This window comes from Xiphias gladius, chromosome 13, assembly GCF_016859285.1.
Source record: "Xiphias gladius isolate SHS-SW01 ecotype Sanya breed wild chromosome 13, ASM1685928v1, whole genome shotgun sequence".
Taxonomy (NCBI): domain Eukaryota; kingdom Metazoa; phylum Chordata; class Actinopteri; order Istiophoriformes; family Xiphiidae; genus Xiphias; species Xiphias gladius.
This window is the reverse complement of record NC_053412.1, coordinates 348589-375500: the sequence shown is the minus strand read 5'-3', so window position 1 is coordinate 375500 and position 26912 is coordinate 348589. Positions and strand designations below refer to the sequence as shown.

The window sequence follows — 26912 nt, the reverse complement described above, 5'->3', positions numbered from 1 at the left end:
GACATCTTCATAGATGAAACAATAAATCGACACTGAGAAAATAATCATCAGATTAATCAATAAATGTCATTAGTTGCAGCCCTTTATGACCTAAACTGAGTGCACAGACGGAAATAAGCAACCGTGTTGTCTTTATCAGATTTACGAATCTGTGCGTATTCATGGTTCTGTTTTACTCGCTTCACTCAGTCATCGTGAAGCGTCATTTCCACACGTTGTTTATCAGTACCCCTGTGCGTCACTGTGAAACCGCTTTCCAGCCTGGTGTTAGTGGTGGTCAGCACCTTCTGCCTGACCACCAGCACCTCCTCCATGACCTCCGCTTTGCCTTCTGGGCATAATGGTCCAAGCAGCTTTGGCAGAAACCTTCACATTTCACTGAACCAGCTCTTTCTGTAAACCTGTCATTCACATTTCAGTTTTAACTGTACTCATTGGAACAATTTTAATAAATATTTATGTCTGTATTTAAGAATCAGTGTTTTCCAGCAGTTTTTATGAAGTCGTTAAAGGAAAACTTGCTCCTGAATTTATCTTTAGACTTAATACAAGGTGAATTTTCAACATGACATGATTTTGGTCAATTTCCAGGGACCACCACGCTGGTCTACAGTAGCCACACTCTAGCCAACCCTGAAAACCAAGATCAGATCAGATCTGAAAGACGCAATTTCATCTCTTACATACGTAAAAGTTGTTGTGTGAATTCTCTCCACTTTTGTGCGTCTTTTGTTGTGTGTCACCTGGTTTTCTGATGTTTACCTGCCACCCTGGTTAACGTCGTCTTTATGCCTGTTAAGTCTCTAAAGCCCGTAATCTCCACCCTCCACCGCCGGCTGATTAAAACACACGCACAATAAAACACACGCTTAAACACACACACACACACACTCCCTTTTTGAGGCAGCAACCACAGTCCAGATATCGTATGTCGCCGTGTGTGTGTTTCCAGATGTTCTCCGTTTGGATTTGACCTATTCTCCATTACATGCTGATCTGAACAGCTTATGGTGTTTTTCTTCAGCATTGTCATATGACATTTAAACCTCGAGGAAGGAGGCACACAGCGATGGTTTTTGTTTTTTATTTTGTTTTTTTCCCAGTTAGTCAAATCAGTTCATCCTTTCAGTCGGATAATTAATTAGTCAGATCAGCAAATCGTATCGGTTTTTAGACTGTTGGTTAGACTCAAACTACGTCCACGTGAAGCTGCTATTTTTAAAACTGCTGTTTACATGTGAGAAAACTGTGCATCCACACGAGAGTTTTTCGGGTCATTTTTGTAAAGATCGACAGAAAAACAACTGTCTTTCTTGCCAACAACTGAACTGCTGAGACTAAAATTGTGTTTTTCTAAAGCTCAGTTTTCCTCATCCACACAAAAATGTGAGGCAGGCATTTTCAGATTTTTTCACTGTTTGTTCTTTGTTAAAAAGCTAAATTTTTGTCTTTCACACTAAAATGTACAGAGCAAAACAAAGAGCTCTTTCCTTCCTTTCCCCGGCTAAACTAAACTGCAGGGGCAATGTTTTCAGATGTATCCATGCTTTGGACCAAGTTTGAAAAAGATCCAGTTTTGTTCATCCGCACTTAAACTTGAACCTGATGGGTTTTCCATCTCTGGAGACTTTTTCTTTGTCCACACTAAAAGACGTCTCTCGCTTTTTCAGATTTATCTACGTTGGAGAGTGTTCTCAAAAAGCTACATTTTCCATTCCACACCAAAATGTGAGTCCAGTGTTTTCAGACTTATCTAATCTGAAGAGCATTATTTTAACATCTCCCTTTTCCCCACCCCCATTAAAACAAGACAGAGGCAAGAGTGATGTTTTCAGATGTATCCACCCTGTAGTCTGGGTTTATCACCTTTTTGGAGACACAAAAAATGTGGCTTGCTTTTTCAGATTGATCCACTTCGGAGTCCAATGTCAAAAATCTTACTACACCAAAATGCTTGTTTTCTGATTCATCTTTCTAAAAGCTCCCCTTTCGTCACCGTTACTTAAAAGTGTTGATTATGGAATGAATACTTTCCAAAGACCATTTGTGAAAAGCTCTGTTTCCGCCTAAGAAAAACGATCATGTAGTGTGGCTGGAGAACCAAACTGGACAGAAAAGGATCGCAATCTGGCCAGCTCTGTGTGGACCTAGTTTAAATAAGCAGATCTGAGATCATTTGGTGTACATGTTGGATCATATATTGGTTCTTTTTACTTTGTTTTACATGCAATCAATAACTTAAATCAGTGTACAATACACTATCTCTCTGTATTCATTCACTGATTCATCTCTCTAATGTAATTTTACTTAACGTTTGCTTTGGCCCCTCGTTTTTTGATCAAAATTACAAGCCAGTAAAGCTTCAGCGAGTCTGACATTGAGTGGTAGAGTGAGGTAGATTGTGTGTGTGTGTGTGTGTGTGTGTGTGTGTGTGTGTGTGTGTGTGTGTGTGTGTGTGTGTGTGTGTGTAATGGGGAGAGAGAGACAGTGGTAGAGCGAGGTTTAGTCAGACTATCCTCTGATTGTTTCTGATGTGTGCAGTTGGAGCTGAGCAGCTTCACATCACAAAGCAAAAGACTGTCAACTCTTAATTAATTAACATCAATTATTAACAGTTATTTTTAATTAACGCTTCATTCTCAATTCTTCACGTTTAGTTTTTGGAATTATTTCACCTTTGTAGCAGAGTGTCGGGTGTCACAGGTAAGTTTATTTTTATTGATTTACCTGCAGTTTAACTTATCAGTCACTAAAAGATCTTTGATTATTAACTCTGGAATATATTATTGTATTTTAGGTTTTTTTTTCATATTTATGGGTAATTAAATTTGTCATTAGCGGTGTTTTGTGTTTATTTTTGTGTTTATTTAATACTAATTTTATATTTCTATTGTATTTTTCAATGGATTTGAATCATTCTTTGATCGTAGTCTTCTTTGACAGTGCCTCTCCTAATGTCATTAACCATAAATTCAGTGTTTCCTCTGAATTCACCCACAGAAATTAAATCCTCTGCTCCCTCCACCTCCAGATCATAATTAAGTAATTTATTTAATTAAAATAAAAAAACATTAAGAGTGTAAGATTTCCATTTATATAATTGCATATACATTCAATAATAAGTAGTTAGGTTGGAGAGTGATATTCTTGTCACTAAAACCAGGTTAGAAATATTAGAAATCAGAAATATTCTAAGAATACAAAAAGAAAAAATGCACAGAATTGAAGCCTCAAAGAGGATTAGCTTTAAATCATTTTGCTGTCCCTGCTGCTGCCGCAAATTATTTTTTTGTTTCAATATTAATATTTTTAGTATTTGGTGAGTGGTTGTAGTTACTACCTATGTTGATGGAGATGAACTGTTTGCATTGTTTGTGTTACAGGTATCTTATTGTCATTTTGATTGATTTTGCTCCTGAATCTCATTAATTTCCAGACACACATGGTAAATGCAGTGCTACAAAATGAATTTGAAAAAGAAAAACTTGAATCCTGAAAACATTTTCAGACCATTTTCCAGTTTGAACCACACCGAGACACAAACACTCACCATGCTGTCTGAGATGTGAAAGACATCATCACACACTTCCTTAAAAAGAGGTCAAAGTGTAAATTATTGTATTTACAATTGTTGTCTGTATTATACTAAATTTGTTCAAAGGATAAAATACAGAAAATACAAAGTCAACAGTCCCAACACTCGTTCGAATGAAAGAATTACTCCTTATAATAAAACTATTACTGAGCGTAGCTTTGAAAAAGAAGGAAAAAATAGGATATGATTGCTGTAATGACACATAAGACAAACTACATAATCAAAACAACTACATATAAACCACATTACAAAGCAGGTAAATAAGGACTAGAGCATTTTGTTGTAAATTCAAAATAGAAATACATAAATGAGATGTTGTGTTTTAATACAAATCCAACAACAAGTGGAAAACGGAAAATAAATAAAGTCTTACATTATATCGAGAGCTACAAACTGTTTTCTGGAGACAGAGAGTCTAAACAGGATCTAGAGAAGGAAAGCTCAGTTACAACCTTCAAAATCGGCCGATTTTAAGGAGAAGGAGCTGAAGGTGTTTTAAAACTGAAGTGTGTCTTAAAACAATGCTCAGGCTCCCATGTGAACATTGAAACAGGTTTTTCTTGCTGTAATCATTCCTCCTGTTCAAACTGGAAAAAGAAATAAAAACCCTCTCACAAATTAATTCACTCTCGGTCAGAGACGTAAGTGAAACAGTTAGTGAAAATTCAAAACTTACATTCTTCAATTACGACAATTAAAACTAAAGTTACGTCCTGTTTGAGGCTCCATTTAGTTCCAAATCGCCTTGTTAAGACCGAATATTTCAACAAAAAAAAGGCGAGAGTTCAAAGTCTCCATATAACAAGGCCAAGAAATAGAGCCTTATTTTACCCACATTTTAGGGACACACTGGTTGTTTCCTTCAGTCCTCAGTATCCAGCGATCTACTGCAGACCAGTCAGTTGCATTCAGGTGGTCCTTGTTACTGTTTCTCAGGTGTGTGTGGAAAAAAATCTGCTCGATAGTGTGGAAAACATTGTTTTTTACTCAAATTAGAGGAAAAGGAAATAACCAGGAGTTTATCAAGACGTCAACATTTAGTGGAACCCTTTAGGGCTGTCCACTGTCCCTGTTTATTCGTCTTTGTCCTTGACCAAATTTAAATTCGGAAAACAACCTCTCACAACTGAATTCAGTCTCAGTCAGAGGCATAAATATTTAGTGTGACTGGCCTCCTCTTTAAACACCGCTTCTTGATTACGACAGTAAAACTTAAAGCTAGGTCCTCATTGAGGCTTCAGATCAACAAAACTAGGCTAAAAGTTGTGGCCTTTATTTACCCAAATTTGGACGCCATTGTCGTATCCTCTGGCCCTTCAGCATCCAGATGTCAGTGTTGCTGTAGTTGGTAGTTTTTAGTCATCAGCTAATGTGTCTTTGTTTGTCTCCAGATGAAGGTGGAAGGGTTACCGGAGGACCGGGAGCCTGGTTCTGTGTCTTCGGCGGACCGGACCGGCAGCGGAAGTCCCGTCGTCGCCACCGTTCGCAGCGGCGGGACGCCGTGCAGCCCGGGCTCGGCCGAATGCTGCATGTCGCGGCTGCTGAGCGCGGTGGAGAGCGAGCTGCAGGCCGGCCGGGAGAAGGGCGACCCGACGGAGAGGGAGCTGAGGGTGACGCTGGAGGACGCCGAGCTGTGGAGAAAGTTTCAGCACATCACCAACGAGATGATCGTCACCAAGAATGGACGGTAACCGCGGCGGTGACGTTTAGGACTGTTTGTTTTCATTGTCAGTGTCATCCAAATCGGCCCACTTGAGCGTTTTCTGATCTGCCTCCAATGGGGCCGAGGCTCGGTCAGTGTTAGGCAGGTATAAGCGCTCGGTTAAAGGAATAGTTCAACATTTTGGGAAAAGGAAACTGAGACTCCAGAAAGTTACTTCTCCCAGCCAAGAAATAAATGCCCCATAACCAATGGAAAACGTCACATTGAGGTTTTTCTACAGACTAAACAAGATGACCACAATTTAGGGGAATAAAATCGACAGAAAATATCATCAAATCGAATAAAAAATAACAATTGTACCGAGTTTGGTCGGTTGCTCGTCAAAACTTTCTCAGGTGGAATTTGAACTCGTGACCACAGTATTTGTACTTGGTGCCCGTAACAAATCCCGCGTCACTCGGCAGTTTAGTCGTAGTAAAGGTGGACTTGGGCAGTGTTCATGTTTCCTACAGGTGCGTTGTACAGGAACGTCATTTGTAGGAGTCGGTCGGTTTCTGGATCTTTTCCGAAGAGATGACTTTGTCGTCACTGTGTGTGTCTGTGTTTGAAGCTGACTCCAGATCAGTGATCCTATTAACCGCGGTTATTCATTAGTCTCAGTAGCAGCCGTTAATGTTGCCTCCGTGTGTTTTCCTCTTTTTTTCGCTGAGCCGAGGCGTGTTGACCAGTCGCGCCCTGCCGTGGGCAAACGCTCCATTCACACCTGCAGAACACCACTTCAGCTGCTGTTACTGATGGAGAGCAGTCTGTTTGTCTGAACGCAGCTTTAGGTGGATGGAAACTTAAAGGGAATGTTAGCATTTTTAACGAAAGCTGCTGGTAGATGCATATTCACAGAGAGAGAGAGAGTCGTGGTTCATCCTGTGTTCGCCAACGCTGCACTAGAGCCTCTTTTTGTAAAGTGGTTTTTTGGAGTTGTATGTATCCAAAACTCCCTGGTGGAAGTTACTAGTTCTGTTCCTACTGCCCTACATTTATCTGACAGCTGAAGGCACCACTTACTTTGATAATTGAGCAAACACGCATGCATTACATACAGAACATATAAAGAACTTCTAAAAGATGATGCACTATAAAAGGCTAACCAACCTTGCACCGAGGAAACTTTGAGCTTAAATCGGTCGATGATCAGATCGTTAATCGGCAGCTGTTTTGATAACAGCCCACGTCACTTTGAGCTCTGGGTAAATACGATGATCATTCCTCACCAAAAAAGTGACGGACTGATCAAGAAAACAATCAGCAGATCAGGTCATTATGACAATAATCGATAGTTGCAGCCTATTTTCAAACAGTTAAAATCAGCTCCGCCTCAAACAGCTACAACAATAAAATGCTGCTTAAATGTTAATGCCTGAGCAATAATGATCTGACATGATGTATAATGGTAGAACACTCAGGGGTCAGACGTTTGTCTGCTTTGAGTTCGTTGACTTTTTATATTTTAACGACATTTTTCAGATTATATTTTTTCTTGCATAACAATGCAGGACTGTTACTTGTAATGGAGTATTGTTACTTTTACTCAAGTAAAGGATCTGAATACTTCCTTTAAAACTCTCACAAATGAAAACTTTTTTTAGTCAGTCCAGTTATCCTCAAGTCTTTTCTTATCATTCATCTTTTATTGAGAGTCCAGTGATCTTTTCTTTTGTTTGCTGGTTTCACAGTTGGTCAGTGTAGGACAGAAACAGTGCTCAGGATTTTTTAAAGACATTTTTTGGATATTTATATTTATTTTGTGTCTAACAGTTATTTCTCCATCTTCTTCTACTCGCCGTGCATGTATCTGTCGACCCGAGGGTCTGGCTGCTGCACGCAGTTGTCCTTGCAGGGATAAATAAGTTGTATTGAACAGAGGCTGGGACGCATGAATGAAGCCACAAGACATCTTTCAGTAAACACGTTATAATCATCTACCACACGGTACAAAGGTAAATTATGATTCTCTCCAAGAGAAGAGCTGTCCAGACAAAAAAACCAAATCTTCACTCAAGGTCTGCTTACTAGTTTACTGCAGCTTTCAGTGGACAGTGGACCTTGAGCTAAGATTTATTCATCTATTAATTTACTTATTTGTCAGACGTCCATTTGCGAAAGTCAAGAATGAACTTTTCCACTCAGTCTGAAAGCTGTTTAGATAACCCTGAAGATTCTGTGTTAGCTCAGAAAAAATGAGGATAAATGTGAGTGGGAGGATAAAGTCTTCCACTGTACTGGTGATTTTAAATCATGATATCGATATATGAAGTAATATAGTTCATTTTCTGGACATGCAGTTGTTTTATAGATGAGGGTGCTTATGTGTAATTAAAACAAACAGCTTGGACAGACGACACTGAGAACGCAGGCCCCAAGGTGCAACCTCAAAGCAACAAAAGGGAGCAGAGCTGATTTCCAGTTGAGTCTAACTGCACGAACAAGGTTGTAAAAGAGCCCGCGGACACCACAGCTTCCTCGGTTCTGGCCTGAGCTGTGTCTAATGGTGAGACGCTGCCTGAAGAAGAAAACCTTTGCTCACAAAAACGCAGATTAAACTTTGCCAAAGAACATGAGAAGAAGCCTGATGGATGTTGGTCAGATGTTTGGATCAGATCGGATGTGGTCCAGCTTGTTTGATGTGGACCTGGTCAGGACTACCAGAGTGACTGAACAGTGCCTGTTGTGAAACGTGGAGGCGCGGGTGTGCTGATGTGGGGCAGCATGGGGGCGAAAGGTGTAGTCATGACTTAGCCTGAAAAGATTCTTAAACAACCCCCAGAAACGTGGAGTAAAAGAGAGAATTCTCCTCTGACTTTTCAGAAATATACTGTACATGCTTGAAACGATCATCGGACTGCGGTGACTCGTAAAAATCTAAATCTGACGCGTGTCTTTTTGCAGCCGTATGTTCCCCGTCCTGAAGGTCAGCGTTTCGGGTCTGGACCCCAGCTCCATGTACTCCTTCCTTTTGGACTTCGTGCCTGCCGACGGCTGCCGCTGGAAGTTTGTGAACGGGGAGTGGGTGGCGGCCGGCCGGGCGGAGGGCCGCGGTGAGGGGCGGAGCCACGGCGGCATCTACATCCACCCCGACTCGCCAAACTTTGGAGCTCACTGGATGAAGGCGGCCGTGACCTTCAATAAGGTCAAACTCACCAACAAGGTCAACGGAGGAGGACAGGTAAACTCACTCACCTGTTCATCCACCTGGGCCGCCCTGTTACTGTGCATTGTCTCCAGGTGTCTTGTCCAGGACCAGGCAACTCTGGGTTGTAAATGCCTTTCAAATAAAGGTTATGATCTATAGAACTTTTCAGTTACAGTTAATCCAGTTTGAACGGAGGATTTTCTGTCCTGCTCCAACAACAAACTGACACTCGGAGAATGAAATCCACAACCCTCTGCCCCGTGAAATCCGTTTTTCTATTTTATAAATCATCACCTTTACGTTTTGAAGGGCATGCCGACATATCCCGAAGAGGGACGGCTAAGTCTGTGTGAATGTGGAAGTTATTCAGTCTCTAAACACTAATCAGAAATCAAATGTAACAGGCCTTGGTGGAAAAAATGACTGCGCTGTGAGGACGAGCTCATTACACTTCTGATTTAAACCTTCAAACTCCATCATTTCTGTCACTGTCACCAGAAGAAATGCAGCATTTAATACAAACCTGAAACATTCATTCAGTCTCTTTTTCCACAGGGACGCCCTGTGTGCACAGGACAATAAAACCAAAATTTGACCAAAGTCAAACTCAAACATATAAAAGTGCAGGTAAGAGAATAAGGACAAGCATCGAGCCAACAATCAACACATCTAAACCCAACAAGAATGGAATCGATTTATAAACCACAAGTAAGAGATAAGGGTCCAATAGTAAGAGGATAAGAGTTAGCACTGAGGCAGAAATACACACATTTGGACAGACAACAATGAGATAAAGGCACATTAACCGCAGGATCTACACTTCACTCACGTGTCCGCAGCTTGTTGAGGTCAGTGGACGGCTGAATTAAAAGTTTAAAATCAGCCACAGGAACCAGTTGACCCGTTTAGCATGATGCTGTAGCAGTGGAAACATCAGAGAGGACCAGGCTAACAGATCAGCGGGGCGGAGGAAGACCGCTCCGCCTTGAGAGGCCCCGAGTCGGGGCTTTATCGGCATGCTGCTCAGAACACGACTGAAATATGAGGATATGAGGAAATGTAGTGATGACGATTTCCAACTTTACGTTTCTTAAAGTGTCGGCTTGTCGTTGGAACAGCGGAAAACAGCACATTTCATAAAAAGACTACAGCTCAAAGTGCTTTACACGCAATAGACAGAGTCAAATAAAAAAAATCAGTAAAAACAGAATAAAAGACTGATGAAATACCAGGTTGTACAGCCTCTAACAGACCAGCAACAGGCGCCCAAAGGACACGTGGGGACGGTAACATGTCAAACCGTCTGCGATGTTTAAAGCTTTGAAGAAAAGTGAAAACACTTTGAGATCAATTCTAAAAGCTTTGGCAGCTGAATTCTGGAAGAGTTGCAGCCTCTCGATCATGTTTTTTAGGGAGACTCTCGAAAAGAGCGTTTCAGTAGTCGGGTCGAGTCAATTATAAAAGCATGAACTAGTTTCTCAGCATCAAATGTAGAGGAAAAGTTTTTTAGATTTAGGATGAAGTGAAATACAAAGTTTTAGCAACAGGACAACTTTAAACCCTCATGTTTTCAGGGTCGTTCAGGACATGAGAAGCTCACAGTGGTATTCGCAGGTCTGCAGGCGATGGACAAGGACCCATATTGGTCCGTTTATTGGAACTGGACTCATCGCTGTAGAAAAGTTACCGGCACAAAGAGCAGGAAGATGTGAATGATCTGAGCGGCAGCTCACTGAAAAGGATTTGGAGAAAAAATCAAAGGGAAACCTGTTTTATGTTGCTGCTGCCGTGATTCAGCACAAGGATATTTCTTCTTTTATTTCTCAATTCACTTGTCGGTTTGCGCATTTGTTCATTCATTCGTTCTCTCATTCGTATACATTTACAGCCGTTCTTTCATCTTAGCATCATTTCGTTTATGAATGTATTGGTTTTTCTTTATTCTTTCATTTCATCAGGTATTTCCCACTTTTTCTTTAGATTTCTGTTTCTTCACTCTTCCTTCCTTGCTGTTTTTCTTTCTTTCGTTCCTTCTACCTTTCATTCGTTCGTTCGTTTCTTTATTCATTTATTTGTGTAGTTATTCACACAGTTATTCGTGTATTTGTTCATTCCTCTCTTTCTATCATTCATCATTTTATCTTTCTCTCTCTTCTTTCCTTCCTTCGTCTTTAATCATCATCCTTTCCTTTCCTTACCCGGTCCAGGGAAGAACCCGTTCCTTTTTGGTGCGGATCCGATTAAAAGGTGGATCCAGGAAACCTTTGGTCTCTTTCGTTAACATAGTGACAAATGTGGGGCATTTTCCGACACTTGCGCCGATATTTGGCCCTGGCGGAGGTATGAGCTCTACTGAGTGCCAGTCTAGTTTTTTCTCCACGTTTTCTTTCCGTCTTTCATTCTTTTTCTTTTATCTTTCTTTAGTTCGTTTTTTTAATTTATTTGCTTCATATATTTTTTCTTTTATTTGTTCATTTATTCCTGCTACATTTTGTTCATGAATCTGTTTATTTACCCCTTTTTTCTTTTGTTTGTTCATCTTTTTCTGCTCCCTCCCTTTTTTTGACTTTTCCTTTCCTCCCCTCTTCTCTTCCTCCTTTTCTTCCTTCTTTATTTCTTCATCTTTTTTCTGGTTTTTTCTATTCTTACTTTATAGAAGAGTCAGGGGAAGAAAGAAAGGCAATCTCTTTCTTCCTCTCCTTCTCCTTCTTCTCCCTCTTCCTCTTTCCATTATCCTGCTCTCCATGTCAAGAACATCGCTCCGTCTCTTCCTCTTTTGTCTCTCTCTCTCTCTCTTTCTCTGTCTAACTTCCTTATAGTGTATTGGAGTGGGCGAGAGACTACCACCTCTAATTAGCCACTTCAGTCCCTCTCCTCGCTCACTTCACCTGCTCGCCCCCTCGTAACCACGGGAACGGGATAACCAGCTCTTAATTGGCCGGCGGCAGTTTAATGCACTTCCTATCGAGTGCCGTTCACCACTCAGAGAGGCCTTCTCTCTCTCACACACACACACACACACACACACACACACACACACACACACACATGTGCAGCACTACAAAATTGGCAATAATGTTGTTTATATTTACCCCATTATCCCTGTCCAAATATGACAGACACACACACACACACACACACACTGGGCAGTAATGCAGAGTTGGAACAGAGAGCTCGGCCATAATGAAATAATTGCTCAGCTTATTTGTACATTATGGTAATTATGTTTTTTACTGGGAAATTAATTTACCCATCATGCTTCAGATGGACGAGAGAGAGAGAGAGGTAAACTATATTCAAAAAGAGCCCACACACACTCCAGCTAATGTGGGCACTGCCAGGGTAAACACACACACACACACACACACACACACACAGAGTGCCGGGGTCAGATGTGAAGCCAGCCTCTCAATCTGAATAGAAAACAGTTTGTTTTTGTGTGTCCGCCTGGAAAACTCGGATTGGTTAATTGGGCCTCGTTAGCGAGGGGGAAAAAGAGGGGGTGGAGGGGCTGATGGAGAGATGGATGAGAGAGAAAAGACAGATGGAAAAAAGAGTGTTTGGGCCAAAAGACAAAGATGGCTCCACTCCATAAACTCTCCTGCAGACTGACAGACAAACTGACCGGATTTCATTGTTGTTTTTCATTGAGTCAAAAGTACAGAGCTATTTGGACTCTTTCAAACCTTCGGACCCGAGTTCAGGAGTCGGTTCTGGAAACCGGTCGGCGTTTTAGCTATGGATCGGTTCAGGCAGGGTGGACTGCTGTTGATGGTATAAAAAATATGAGCAAGTACGCTAAGGTGTGGACCTGGATGAGAGGGTACTGATGGTATGTACAGGTGTCTTTGTATAGGTCAGGTAAGAAATGTCAAGGTATGAACATCTAAGTGGCATAGAAAGTTGTGGACATTGTATAGGACAGGACATGTATGGACAATAGATGATAAGAAAAGGTTTGGATATGTACCAACAGATTAACGGGCACCAACAGGTATAGACAGGTACCAACAAGTCTGAACAGGTACCAACAGGTATAGATGTCTACGAATAGGTTTGATGGGAACAAAGAGAGACAGGTATGAACAGGTATGGACACGTATGGACACGTATGGTTTCTCTCTCTCTCAGATTATGTTGAACTCTCTCCATAAATACGAGCCTCAGCTCCACATCGTGTGTGTCGGCTCCCGCCATCGTCTGGTTTCCAACGTTTCCTTCAAAGAAACGCAGTTCATCGCCGTCACCGCCTACCAGAACGAAGAGGTACACACACACACACACACACACACACACACACACACACACACAAGAGGAGTTTCGTTCTTCTTTTTTTGGGTACGTGTGTCACCTTATTTGGATTTCAGTTGGTAAATTTGACTTTTTGGTGACAATCCAAGTAACAAAATGTCCTTTTCCTTTGAGTCTCTGACCAGTTGTAGCCCATCTGATACTGGATTTTTGAGACCGATATTGAGATTTCCGAGTTTAAAGGTGCTATATGTAAATTTACTCTGCCGCTGAACATGGTTTCTTGCTGGGAGTGGGGGGGGGGGTTGGTGGTGGTGGTTGCTCTCCAAGAGCTTCAGCTATCATTGCGTTCACAAGAGAAGAGGTTAGAACACGTCCCCTGAGCAGAGCTATTGCTTCATCCTCTCATGTTGGACTGAGGACAGACTGCACGCCACAGTGAGTCGCTAGCTGGTTAGCATGCCAACTTCACTAGAGGAAAAGAAGTGATATAACTAGAAGCAAAACCAGAGTTAACCCTAGCGTCTCTTTCCACTGCTGGAGACAGCCCTGGGAAGGTAAAGGAAAGAAGTTTGATGCTGAACTCACATTTCTTCCAGCCTGGTGAGTAAAGAGCTGTTAATGCTAACGTTGGCTATGTAGCGACAGTAAAAACTTACACATAGCACCTTTAAAATCAGTACCAATATATCTGCAATAAACTAGAATTGGTCAATATATCAACCAGGTTGATTTATGAGTCTAGCTCTAGTTCAAATTCAGGCTCTGTACAGAGTGTGTGTTAGTGTTTTTTAGCTGAAAATGAAATGAGTGAGTGTGTTTTTCTTTTTTGTGTATTTATTCTAAACACACAGCCTGAAAAACTGTGGTAAGAAACCAACATCCAGAGACTTCAAAAGAAAAAATAAGATATATTTATTAAAAATGTTTTAATCTGCTTGGACATGAGTTATTTAGATTTTTCTTAAGTAAAAATGCGGAAAAGTCATTTTGGTTGTCTAGTTCAATTTCATGCTTACACACAGTTACATCTCTTAGATTGCATGACAAAGTTCAGTAACTGACATGAATTGAAATGCTGAATAAAAAGAGTGTGATCACACTCTTTGTTTAGTTTTATAGAAAAGAAGAATTTAATAAAGAGAAAAGGAACTGTGAAATGGTAAACAAGTGGTCATAAGTTGACATAATCAACTATAAGCCTGATTAGAAATAACAGCTGATTGATGGTTTACTGTTCTGTAAATAACATGTTAACCCTTTTACGATTCCAGTGTGGGATGTTGGACGTTTTGTTGTGTTTCTCTGTGCAGATCACTGCTCTGAAGATCAAATACAACCCATTCGCTAAAGCCTTCCTGGATGCCAAAGAGAGGTACGAACTGAACCACAATGACAAACCCTGTGTTCATCGCACCAAGCAGTCCGGTCCAGTCACTTTCACGTCTGGTGATATTCTGTATTTTTGTAATCGTCAACAAACCAACGACGTGTTAGTGAATTTCTCACTTTCTTTAAAAAGGCTCAGTAATTTCCCTAAAACAGCTGCTCGCTGTAGTTTTCTTTTTTAATCAGACAAACGGGAAGAAACAGTTCATATGTCGGGGACTATTTTCGGTGGCGGATTATTCCACGTTTGGTTCTGTAGTGAGTATTTATGGCACCAGGACGGAGTGTGTGGGACTGAGTCAAGATAAAGTTCGACTACGAGGAATAAAGACACGTCAGGTTGTGATACAAACACAGCACTTGCTAGTAGTTCAGGGCCGGTTTGAGTCTTAACCTCAGATTTAATGGCAAGTAGAAAAATATAGAATATCACCAGAGCTATACTTGAACTATACGTAGGAAATAGATGCTCCGATGATTTAAACTTTCATCTTTTTCCACCTTCCATTGAATAATCTCCCGTCTGTGTTTGCTCTTAGTCTCTTCAAACACCCGATCCTGGTTAGATCTCGTGACGTCCTGCGGTTTCATACCCCCTCGAGCTACTGTATGTCACACATGTCCCACATTTACTCAAGTCCTGAACATCTTTCTGACTATTTGTGGCTCCTCGTCATGTTCCAGATGTCCGAGAGTTGTGATTTCCACTCTAAACTTGTTTCACACGTTTTCGTCTCAAAAGCTGTTTCAGTCCCAAAGAGGTTAGATCTTAACATTAGAGAAAAGTCCAAAGTATTAAAACGGATCAGTGACTCCGATCTGTGCTGCTTCTTCTTTTGTCTCCCGTGAATCATCTGACGACCCCTCGGGTTCACCTGGTGACCCTCTGGAGGGGCCCGACCCCTAGGTTGGGAACCAGCGGACTAAACCATCAACCTGTGTAGATAAAGTAGTGAAAAGCAGCTCCACCTGGAGCAGCTACGGGGACTTTAGGCTGTGATGGAGTATTTTAACATCTTCCTCCACTGCTTTCGTAGCTGAATGAATGAGAGTGGCGTGTAAAACAGGCAGGTGTTGGTCAGCGGACACTTAGCGTTTAGCATTTCTCACCAGGATACCATAGGAAGTTAGCATTAGCGGGTGATTAGAGAGTCATCAGCAGCTGCTCAGAGCTCCACCGTTTCGCTCGTTTGGAGAGATGGTGTCAAGTGAGAGGGACACAGAAACCACACGCTCAAACACTCGGGTTGCCCTCTGATAGCGTTTGATTTATGCTCCTCAGGAACCCAGGGGGACGGGGTTTACCGGAGTCGTCAGACAGTCGTGTTTCAGGGATTCAACCCTGTGAGTCAATAAAATTCTCAATAACTGTGGTGTTTTAACTTCGTCATGAAAGAGAGAATGTAGGTTTTTATTTTCCTGATGTGGAAGTGAAAAATTAGATTTTGATATTATTTTTAAATAATTCCTTTTTACAAATGAATCAGTAAATACATTTGGAAAAATCCTATTTTCTTTTCATAATTATGCACAAAAACGCAAGCATCATTTCACTGAAAGCATTTTATTTATGTTATATGTATCTATGTCCAATAAGTATGAAATATATATTTCGGATTCTTTGTTGGTACCAAATTGGAATACAAAAGATAAATAATAGATAAAATAATTTCAATTTTATCAGTTTGAAAAACTGAAAACAGTACAATACATCCCAAAAACATACGCAGTGGGAGTGATGAGTTATTATCAAATATTTCAAGCAAACTTAATCCAACTTGAAAACAAATTTTCACCTGTTGAGCAAATTAAAATATTGAAATGTTCGACTGAACGTGTCATAAACGTGTATTTTTTTTCAATGTCACCACAGCACTTGAAGCCTGACACCATTAATGTGTGACAGGTTGTTTTTCCAAGTGGAGTAAGAGTTAGAATGAAACTGTAAAACGAGTGGTGGTGTCGACCCCTTTGATTGTAACATCCATCGTCAAAAGCCAGTGGCTGAGATTCAAGTTCAACATTATCAGTGTGTGTTCACTGACAAAGTATGAGAATGATAAATATGTTGTTTAAGCTGCTGTGTGTGTGTGTGTGTGTGTGTGTGTGTGTGTGTGCGCGTCAGGCTGGCCGTTGTGCTCAGCAGGAGGAGGCGGGGCTTTCCCTTACGGCAGCAGCCTCCCGCTGACATCGCATCATCACCACGGTTACAAACACCACGGCTACCCGGGGCGACACACACCTTACCCCACTGCCTACCTGCCGCACCGCTCACACTCCTCAGGTAAGACTATGCGCGTGTGTGTCACAAAATACAGTTTGATAAATTTTTACATAAATGAAATACATACATTTATTGACATGTACATTTAGAAGTGGACACACACACACACACATACTGTATATATACATTCTTAAATATCTGTATATTCACTGTTAATATGTGTGTGTGTGCGCGTGTGTTCATTTCTTAACACTGATCCATTTAGATTTAATGAACATTCCAGTCACTGTGTAGAGATACTGTGTTTGAACATTGAGCTATGCTGTGATCAATAAGCAGGACTCGTGTGTACATTTAAACTGTGTTTTATTTCTGTTGAGTCTGTCTTTCTGAAGGTGTCCAGGTGTTATCAGACGGGTGGAGCAGCTCCTCACCTCGTTCGGCCTCCTCCTCCTCTTCCTCCTCCACCTCCTCCACCTCCCTCGCCCTGACGAGCAGCGCTCCTTCATCGCAGCCTCCTCCTCACAACTCCAGGTGAGGCCCCACTCACAGCCTTATGTGGTAAATTTAACAAATGACCAAATAATTATATTTACCGTGGAAAGTCCACTGCTAGCAACCAGTAAGTACTGGTGGTTGTTTTTGTGCACTGCTTACTGCCGGTGGCTCCCACTTAATTCACAGATTTTTTTAAAATAGTGTTATTACTTCAAATATGTATAAATGTTAACGTACATGTTTGTGTCCAGTCAGTATCCGTGTCTGTGGACGGTTGGATGCAGTGAGCTAAGCCCCTCCCACTCGCCGTGCACTGCTCTGCACGGACCAATCGGCGGCGAGACTCTGATGCAGCCTCCCAGTCATGGTCGAGTGGGCGGTGCTGGGTGGCCACCTGGCCCCAACCAGTCTTTCTGAGGAGGGATGTGATTGGTCGAATGGGTAACTCAGACTGTGAACTGGTGGCTATTTTTAACCATGACTACTGGTGGCTACTAGGTTCTAATGGCGGCTCCCAGTAACGACCTGTGGCTACTTGTACATACTGGTAACCACTGGTGGCTAACATTAGAAGCTGGTGGTGTTGTTGATGTACTGGTGACTACAGGTGGTTACCTGCTGGCGGCTGGTTCAACACATGGTCGCACGCGGAAGTTTGCCCCTTGACGTCACCTCTTTGGCATCGTCTTTATTAAATCAATGAAGCGCTACATTTCCATTCACCCGTTGCTACATGTAACTGCTGGTAATCCCTATGACAATGCAGTAACTACTGGTGGCTACTCTTAAGAACTCATGGGTACTTGTAGTTAGTGTTTGTAAGTACTGGTCTTTACAATTAATACGTCGCTACTAGTAACGGATGTTGGTGACCACTGGTAGCTCCCTATGGTTAGTATTCACTGCTAGTATCTACTGGTTACCTGTGTGTGTGTGTGTGTGTGCTGGTAAAGTTTAGTGGCTACCAGTGGCTAGTGAAGCTGCACTATTTATTGCATGTACGTGTATCTTTATTTTAGATTTTAAATCACCGGTTAATAACAGCATAAAATGAGCCTGTAAAAAAAGTTTCTGACTTGAAAACATCACAGTTTTGACAACGGTCCTGATGCTGAATCTTGGACACCATCTGTACTGATATTGTTGGTGTTATGGCGCCCCCTGGTGCCCTGAGGAACGGCAGCTGCTTGATTCATACTCAAACATGTATATATCTGTACAGTCCATCAGCTGTGTTTGAAGTAAAGAGAACAATTTTTGATCGGTATTTGATTGACAGGACTAAATTAGTAAATTAAGAAAAAAAACAAAACAAAGAGAGACATCTTTCCTGTTATTTCAGCTGCTGCATGTTGCTGCTCCGTTGCTGTTTCTCTACTTGTGATTGTTTCTGAAAATCAGAGATAAAATGGTAAACAAAACTTGAAAAAATGCGTTCAGTTAAAATCTAGTTTCTTACCTTTGGCTCTATTGCCTGTGGAAATACTGAAATATTCCTCTGCTCTTGTCTTTGTTGTTGCTTGTTGCTGCATGAAGTTCACAGCATGGATGAGACAGAAAGAGACTGTGATTCAGCTCTGTGTCAATAAAGGTTTAAAGGACAGTTTGCTTGTAATATTTTATTTTTCTCAACGATAAGACGCTTTCACTGGGATACACGGAGAGAGAGGTAACTGCAAGAACTAAAAACCTATTTTTTCCTTTATTTCCAAAATGCCAAGTACGCTTTAACACCTTTAATAGAATGCATCCCTCCATCTGGTATCTTAATATAGAAACCAATATGTCCGAGAAAGAAAAGACCGGATGACTCAAAAAGTTAGCATTAAGAAAAAAGTGAAATGAAAATAAAATCCAGACTTTCTATGTCAGAACTATGATGTGATGATGTATGATTGCAAAATAGTAAGTCAAAAGTTTTTAAAGTTAAAATGATCATATACTTATTAGTTCCATATTAAATTACTTATAAATATCATTTTGTATGTAAATTGTAATTTGCAAATTACTATGTATTTGTTCAGTTTAATAATTATGAAATAACTAATCTAATAATTCTGACATAGTAAATGAAAAATTGGAATTTCTATCTTCAAACATTTGACTTATCGTGAGTGTTTTGATTTTTTTTTTCCATTCCTAACTTATATATTAAAAGGGCAACTCTTTGCTTTTTGTCTTTAATAACTAATAATATGAATATAATAAATCTTCCATAATTGTCTTACATTGGACTTGGATCTGACCACCTTGGTCCACCTTTTTTTTTTTTTCTCCATTTTTGTCTTGCCTATTTTTACTTGTTTATTTACTTGTCCTCCACTGGATTTTATTTCTGGTAATGTTGTCTTTCTGTTTAATATTACAATGCCATTGTTTGTGTAAGTTCTTATATTCATGTTGTCAATAAAGCTTGAAAAGAAGGGGAAAAGATGTTTTTAAGAAAAATACAAAACACACTAACTTAACTTTTTAGTTTGAGTTTGGTTGCACTTTATTTTATTTTTTTAGATGAAATAGAAAAAAAAATCTAGACTAGTATCTCGGGGACTTTTACTTTGAAATCGAGAAACTACCGGAAGCCGACCTTAGCGACCCGGACGTTGTTTAGGGTTGCACCGTGCATCGTGTGCAATGGTTGAAACTGTCCGGGTTCGTCACTGGGAGAGGTGAGAGTGGACGGATATTTTCTGGATTAAAACTTCATTCTACCGGTAGGTAAAATTTTATATTTAGTTCTTGTATTTATGCGATTGTTTGTTTTCTGTATGATGCCTGAAAAAGGCCATTTAAAGCCAGTTTTTAACCCTGAAGAGGATGAATAAAAGCGCTAACGAGGTAGCATAGATTTGGGTAACCATATTTACAGCGATAATTACTTGATTGTTTGGTTTTAATTTTTAAACACAGATTGTCGCGTTATGTCTGTGATTTTCATGTAGACATTATAATTTCTGAATAATTTTTTTCTGTTTCCTATAAAGAACTAATTATTACATGTAGTGTTAAACTGGTATAATTCCCATCAATCGTTAATTTAAATTAATTTCCACCATAAGTCTCGAGTCTTCAAGTCAGAAAAAGTATAAAACAATTAAATAGTTTCCAATAGTAAAATGATCATGATTAAATATTTACTCTGGTTAAATGAATGATATATAATTAGTACAGATTGACACAGTTCTTTCCTGTGAGTTTAATGGGAAATGAATAGCGAGTTTATGGATCCGTGAGTGATGCTGAAACTAACGATTAATTTCATCATCAGTGCATCTGCTGTTATTGTCTGGATTAATCTTTTGGTCTATGAAATGTAAGAAAATGGTGAAAAGGGCTGTTTGTAGTTTAAATTTTCACATCCCAGTGTCACGTCTTCAAATGTCAAATTATTTTTGTCCTACCATAAGAAGACAAAGAAACCAGAAAATTAAAAAAAAAAATGGAACCAGATGTTTTTGCTTTTAAAAACAGACTCAAAACGATCATTCAGTTATCAGAACAGTTGCTTTTTAATCTTCTGACTAATCAATTAGTCAATCAGGTCCAATTAAGAATAGGTTTTGTGTTGTGATCTTAAAACATTTAAACTTGGTAATGAAGTGTAACTCTCAGACTCGTGAAGGGAGGAGGGGAATGACTTAAGGTTTAAGGCTGCAGCGAGAGATTATTTTCTTTATCAACATAGATACAGTTTTTCTGCTTGTAAAACGACTGAAATGATGAATCAATTATCAAAATAGTTTTTGATCATTATAATCGATCAATTGATGACTAGTTTAAGCTCTAGGCTGTTTTCTGTTCTGGAAACTAACGTCGGTTAAATGGACCTGTTTCTGTCTGTTTTCAGGTGTAAGCAGCTGCTGATTCAGCAGGAAGTCATGGCTCACATCACTATCAACCAGTACCTGCAGCAGGTAACCTCTGACCTCTGACCCTACCGTTATTCACCTGAGCACTGCAGAGTGACAGGTGGAGTCAGGGTGGTCATTCTTCTTCGCTGGTGTTTTTCCTCCCGCAGGTGTACGAGGCCATTGACAACCACGAGGGTTCCTTCTGCGCCGAGCTTCTCTCCTTCAAACACCCTCATGTCGCCAACCCACGGCTCCAGGTGAGGCGCCGCCCACTCAGGTATACACAGTATACACAGTGTTGCTATGATACAGCCTCGTGTGTGTGTGTGTGTGTGTTTCAGCTGGCCAGCCCGGAAGACAAGTGTCAGCAGGTTCTGGAGCCACCGTACGATGAAATGGTTGCAGCTCATCTCAGGTAGGACAGACAGGCATCTTATTAACGTATTGATTATTGATTATTTCCAGGACAAAACGGGTCAATACACTCAATACGTGCTGCTGCACGAGAGGAATCTGTTGGTAAATACACAACTTCTTTCTCTCACACGGCTCATTGAGAAAGACAAACTCTGATTTCATCTACATTTTGGAGAGACGGTCAGAGCCGACATTCAGAATCTGAGCTCAAGGTGTGTTAACCTGCAGGTGACGGCCACAGTCCAGCTGCTTCAGGCTCTGTTAACGGTGAACTCGCTCAAGAGACTCCTGGAACCTCCTCACAGACTAATCATTTCTGAAGGACCAGTCGAATCCTTCAAGGACTCCAGCACCTGTTTAAGGATCATTTGAGCCTCAATCAGGACTGCCATCACCCCAAGGACTGCAGAACCTCTTCTAGAACTGGAACCCATCAAGGGACCCATTAACCCCGACAAGAGCCTCCCCAACAACCTCTGCTTTCTCTCTAAGGGACCCTGGGATCTGCTCAAGGACCATTTCAGGCCAATTGAACCTTCTCAAGGATCCCTGGAACCTCTTCAAGGACCACTTGAGACCACAAGAACATCCTCAAGGACAATTTAAGGACCTCTGTTACCTTGTCTAGGACCCCAGGACCTCCCCACACATCTGTGGTACTTTCAGAAATACCCCTAAAACCTTCTGAAGGATGCCAGGGACCTCTTCAGAGACCCCTAGAATCCTGAGGTCTTCAGATAGTCTCAAGATAGGTACAACTCAAGGATTACTAGGAACCTCCCCAAAGACTTCTGGGACCCCAGGATTTATTCAAGGACCTCTGGAAGGTCCCAGCTGCTTTAATATGACATGTACTGGATGTACCCTTACGTTAAGATGTCTCACTGTGTGTGTGTGTGTGTGTGTGTGTGTGTGTGTGTGTGTGTGTGTGTGTGTGTGTCACAGGTGTACGTATGCGGTGGCCAACCACGACTTTGTTGAAGCCTATAAGTTCCAGACGATTGTTGTTCAATATCCTTCATGATGAAAACACACACATTCAGATATTTAACACACTTACAATAGAAAACACACACATCATCTGTGTCCATCAATCGATCAGGAGCCAGTAATCGATCAGTCCTTCTCCTTGACCTGTCACATCTTTCCTGAGGGCCTTCCAGTCCCATAAAGAGGAGAACTGGTGAGTCCAGACACCAACAGTCACACTTTACAGGCTGAAGCTGTAGCTGAGATGAACATGCCGACAGTGAACGCAGCATCATTAATCTCTGTTGGTTTGTGTTTTCAGGGCTCTGCCCGTGATGTTCGCTGTCACTCTGGATCTCAGGATCTTCGCCAACAGCGTAAGAAACTTTCTGTCAGACTTTTCAGCAACTCTCAACTCTTGTTTTCCTCTTAACACTTAAATGTTATTTTAAAAAGTTTCCTGTCTTCTTCAAAGTATTTTCTTTAAATATTAAAAAAAACACGAATACTAAATATTCAAATATTGATTTAAAAATAAGGAAAAAAATTTTTAAAAACTTTTTTTTTGTTTTTTACAAACAGTACATTTAAAAAAAAAAAAGATCCTCTAAATATTAAAATTTAAATGAATATGAGCAGATTCTTTTAAACAGACAAATATATGAAAAATGTTCCTTTTTGAATAAAGTGTAAAAATATTTCAATAATTATATAAAACAATTGAAAACTATTTTGAAAACCACATTCCTGAATCAAACCCAGTTTCTGATCCAAACTCTGATGCTGAACCGTTACTGATAAACTTAACAGTAAAAACTGATCGGCTGCACTTTGGTTGATCATATTTAGTAAAAACTGATCAATATAAGAAGAAGTCTGTGCGGGGAAGGTCATTAATATTAGCTGAAAGTTCACTCAGTAGCTTTTTCCAGATCTGTCAGCTGTGGATAACTGCTGATGAAGACCATCAGATGCGGGTGAAAGCTGTGGAGAAAGCTACTAAGAGGATCTAAGTGAAAGTTTTGTGTGTGTGTGTGTGTGTGTGTGTGTGTGTGTGTGTGTGTGTGTGTGTGTGTGTGTGTTGTTCGTGTTCGTGTTCAGGCGGAGCAGCAGCTGCAGAAGAAGGGTAAAGGTCAACCTGGTGAGATGTTGGAGAAAGCAGCAGAGCAGCTGATGAGCTGCTTCAGAGTGTGTGCCAGCGACAAGTCAGTGCACTCACACACACATATTTACTGCATATACACACTGTATACACTCAGTGAGCACTTTATTAGGAACCCCACACTAACACTGGGTAGTCCCTCCCTTCGCTCTGAAAACAGCCTCAGGTCTTCGTGGTCTGGATTCCACCTGATGTTGGAAACTTTCCTCTGAGGTTCTGGTCCATGTTGACAGATCTGTCAGCTGCACGTTCCTGCTGCCAGTCTCCCGTTCTACCACGTCCCAGAGCTGTTCTACTGGATCCAGATGTGGAGACTGGGGGGAGGCCACTGAAGTTCACTGAACTCAGTGTCATGTTCATGAAACCGGTTTGAGACCTGGTGCGTTATCCTGCAGGAAGTAGCCATTAGAAGATGGTGAACTGTGCCCATAGAGGGAAGCACATGGTCAGCAACGATACTCAGACAGGCTGTGACGTTCAGACCATGACTGACTGGTGGAGCCAAGAAAACGTCCTCCACACCGTTACACCACCAGCCTGGACTGTTGACACGAGGCAGGTTGGGTCCATGGATTTGTGCTGCTGATACCAAATTCTGACCCAACCATCTGCTGCCTCAGCAGAAATCCAGATCCGTCAGACCAGGCTACGTTTTTCCAGTCTTCAACTGTCCAGTTCTGGTGAATCTGGTTTCTGTTCTTGGCTGACAGGACTGGAACCTGACGTGGTCTTCAACTGTTGTAGCTCATCCACCTGAAGGTCTGACGTGTTGTTCATCCTGAGAAGCTGCTCTGCTCACCACAGCTGTAAACAGTGGTTACCTGAGTCACCGTAGCCTCTGTCCACTCCAACCAGTCTCCAACCAGCCTCCAACCAGCCTCCAACCAGCCTCTGTCCACTCCAACCAGCCTCTGTCAGGTCCAACCAGTCTCCAACCAGCCTCTGTCAGGTCCAACCAGTCTCCAACCAGTCTCCAACCAGCCTCCAACCAGCCTCTGTCAGCTCCAACCAGTCTTGAACCAGCCTCTGTCAGCTCCAACCAGTCTCCAACCAGTGTTCAACCAGGCTCCAACCAGTGTTCAACCAGGCTCCAACCAGTGTTCAACCAGGCTCCAACCAGCCTCCAACCAGCCTCTGTCCACTCCAACCAGTCTCCAACCAGCCTCCAACCAGCCTCTGTCAGCTCCACCCAGCCTCCAACCAGCCTCCAACCAGCCTCCAACCAGGCTCCAACCAGTCTTGAACGAGCCTCCAACCAGCCTCCAACCAGCCTCCAACCAGCCTCCAACCAGCCTCCAACCAGCCTCCAACCAGCCTCCAACCAGCCTCCAACCAGCCTCTGTCAGCTCCACCCAGCCTCCAACCAGCCTCCTCTGACCTCTCCCATCAACGAGCAGTCTCCGTCCACATGAACATTAACTGAAGCTCCAGACCTGGATCTGCAGGATTTTATACTTTTGCGCTGCTGCCACATGATGGGCTGGTTGGACAGTTGCATGAAAAAGCAGGTGTACAGGTGTTCCTAATAAAGTGCTCAGTGAGCTCATACACACAGAAACCGAGGGTCATATGTTTTGTATCAGTGCTGCGGCACAGTGGAAATGTTGTTCTTATCGCTGCAGTCGTGCCGGGATCGAGGACTCTAAGAAGTGGGGGATGATGTTTCTGAGCAACCAACTCTTCAAGATCTACTTCAAGGTCTGAACTCGCTGTGAGCTGGTCCCTCATTAGTTACTGAAACTCATTATTGATAGTTTGCCTAATATCACTATCTACCTCAATATGATTGCTTTATTTTTGAAATCAAAAATGGAGTAAAATAAATCTGATTAAAGTTCATTTGAGGCCGTCTAAGCTGGTGCGACGGAATTTATTAGCTCTGGATTGAAATTGATGATCGATTATTGTGTGTATGCTGCAGATCAATAAGCTGCACCTGTGTAAGCCTCTGATCAGAGCCATCGACAGCTCCAACCTGAAGAACGACTACAGTCCGGCTCAGAAAGTCACCTACAAATACTACGTGGGCCGCAAAGCCATGTTCGACAGCGACTTCAAACCAGGTAAAACCGGCCTGCGCTACCGCTGGTGCTGCTGTCACACTGTCCCTGCGGGGGCCTGGAGACGTGGGCCAGGCAAGACGAACATGAATGAAAATGTGGTTTTTGTCTCCGTAGCGGAGGAGTTTCTGTCGTACGCCTTCCACCACTGCCATCGTTCCAGTCAGAAGAACAAGCGGATGATTCTCATCTACCTGCTGCCTGTCAAGATGCTGCTGGTGAGAAACTCCGCTCACCGCGTTTACAGGTGCGGCCGCGACACTAAACCAGTTACCGGTTTCAGCGATGTGGCCCACCGCAAAGTGTGCACCAGTTTAGATCCTGGTTATATCTGGTAAAATGAGTTCACGCTGGTTTGGATCCCAGTACACCCAGTATGACGGCAGGTCGATTCTGGTGTTTCAGGGTCACATGCCGACTCATCAGCTCCTGAGGAAATACGACCTGATGCAGTTCGCCGACGTCACCAAAGCTGTGAGGTGAGCAGAGGTTTGCCAGGCAGCGACACGGGAAGTGACATCATGCCGTCAGGTGATCTCACACGTGACCCCTCTCTCTGTTTGTCAGCGAGGGGAACCTGCTGCTGCTGAACGAAGCTCTGTCCAAACACGAGACCTTCTTCATCCGCTGTGGGATCTTCCTCATCCTGGAGAAGCTCAAGATCATCACCTACAGGAACCTCTTCAAGAAAGTGTGAGTTTTTCTGGCCCCAAGTTATTTTTTACTCCTGTATATCAAGTTTTTACATCATTTGTTTTTTGGCCCTTTAGAATTTGATGCCATGTTTTGGGCCCTAGGTTTCTGACACCAATGCTGTGCTTCTTTTGACGCCATTTTGTGGCCCCTAGTTACATATTTTAAATAAGTTTCTAAAGCCTTGTTTTTGCCTCCTTTTTTGCCTTGTAACGCAGCCCCCTGTTGTGTTTGTCCTCTTGTCTGCAGGTATCTGCTGCTGAGGACTCACCAGCTGCCTCTGGACGCCTTCCTGGTGGCTCTGAGGATGATGCAGGTGGAGGACGTGGACATCGACGAGGTCCAGTGCATCCTGGCCAACCTGATCTACATGGTGAGGACGCACACGTTCACGCACATCGATGCAGCTCTTCAGCCGCCGCGAATGAAGCGCGGACGCGGACGAACCTTTAAATCTTTTCTTCTTGTTTTCAGGGTCATATCAAAGGTTACATCTCCCATCAGCACCAGAAGCTCGTAGTCAGTAAACAGAATCCATTCCCTCCTCTCTCCTCGGTCTCCTAGACTACGTTACCCACAACCCCCCCTGGCTGTGACGCTCCGCAGCGCCTCCTGAAAACTTTTCCATTCAGTCAATTATTTTTCTTATTTTGCACCGTAAAAAAATGTTGAATAAAACAGATGCTGGTTTGTACAGCGTGTATCCGATTGATTATTGAACCAACGATGTTTGTTGATGTTTGACTAAAGAAAAACCTGATTCGGTCGCCACACTCTGCGTTTCCCCCGGAGATTGTGGACTGTTCATTCGACTCGAGCCTCAACGAATTTACTCCGCGATTTGATTGGACGTGACAAATTTTAAATCCACACAGTTAGAATACAACTTCTGACGCTAAATTTCGTCTGCGTTTGGAGAATATTTGCTACAGTCACAGCAAAACCATCACATT

General features: G+C 42.0%; 3 protein-coding genes across 6 annotated transcripts in view; all 3 read left to right on the top strand.

Annotated features, from left to right (window-relative positions):
- Positions 1-467, top strand: part of sft2d2b (SFT2 domain containing 2b) — a 12265-nt gene extending 11798 nt beyond the window's left edge. Inside the window, exon 8 of the mRNA XM_040142221.1 lies at positions 1-467. This exon is cut by the window's left edge and continues 2081 nt beyond it. The gene's annotated coding sequence lies outside the window, so the exon portion shown is untranslated.
- Positions 468-1679: 1212 nt separating this feature from the next.
- LOC120798144 (T-box transcription factor TBX19-like) lies at positions 1680-19074 on the top strand. Of its 4 annotated transcripts, none has more exons than XM_040142219.1 (10): positions 1680-1728; positions 2658-2703; positions 4987-5282; positions 8202-8478; positions 12577-12711; positions 14010-14071; positions 15368-15429; positions 16211-16369; positions 16705-16843; positions 17059-19074. In XM_040142219.1, the coding sequence occupies exons 3-10, from the start codon at positions 4987-4989 to the stop codon at positions 17222-17224; spliced, it is 1296 nt and encodes a 431-aa protein (XP_039998153.1). In that variant the 5' UTR covers positions 1680-1728; positions 2658-2703; the 3' UTR covers positions 17225-19074. The 4 variants fall into 4 exon arrangements, with proteins under 4 accessions (XP_039998153.1, XP_039998150.1, XP_039998154.1 ...); XM_040142216.1 differs by having other exon boundaries at positions 16690-16843; XM_040142220.1 differs by lacking the exon at positions 15368-15429 and having other exon boundaries at positions 17059-17219.
- Positions 19075-19383: 309 nt separating this feature from the next.
- Positions 19384-26798, top strand: pcid2 (PCI domain containing 2). Its single transcript, XM_040142235.1, has 15 exons — positions 19384-19521; positions 20655-20721; positions 20826-20915; positions 21000-21073; positions 22021-22086; positions 22217-22258; positions 22367-22421; positions 23146-23249; positions 24829-24904; positions 25128-25269; positions 25384-25484; positions 25672-25745; positions 25834-25959; positions 26209-26332; positions 26434-26798. The coding sequence occupies exons 2-15, from the start codon at positions 20686-20688 to the stop codon at positions 26521-26523; spliced, it is 1200 nt and encodes a 399-aa protein (XP_039998169.1). The 5' UTR covers positions 19384-19521; positions 20655-20685; the 3' UTR covers positions 26524-26798.
- Positions 26799-26912: the final 114 nt, after the last annotated feature.

What these genes read in the sequence shown, in the direction of transcription:
- LOC120798144 (XM_040142216.1), top strand. Translation starts at nt 4,987, where the DNA reads ATGAAGGTGGAAGGGTTACCGGAGGACCGGGAGCCTGGTTCTGTGTCT. An exon ending in TTCCTGGATGCCAAAGAGAG is followed by an intron (nt 14,072 to 15,367) that starts GTACGAACTGAA and finishes TATGCTCCTCAG; the next exon opens with GAACCCAGGGGGACGGGGTT. An exon ending in TGTTTCAGGGATTCAACCCT is followed by an intron (nt 15,430 to 16,210) that starts GTGAGTCAATAA and finishes TGTGCGCGTCAG; the next exon opens with GCTGGCCGTTGTGCTCAGCA.
- pcid2 (XM_040142235.1), top strand. Translation starts at nt 20,686, where the DNA reads ATGGCTCACATCACTATCAACCAGTACCTGCAGCAG. An exon ending in TCAACCAGTACCTGCAGCAG is followed by an intron (nt 20,722 to 20,825) that starts GTAACCTCTGAC and finishes TTCCTCCCGCAG; the next exon opens with GTGTACGAGGCCATTGACAA. An exon ending in AGGAACCTCTTCAAGAAAGT is followed by an intron (nt 25,960 to 26,208) that starts GTGAGTTTTTCT and finishes TCTTGTCTGCAG; the next exon opens with GTATCTGCTGCTGAGGACTC.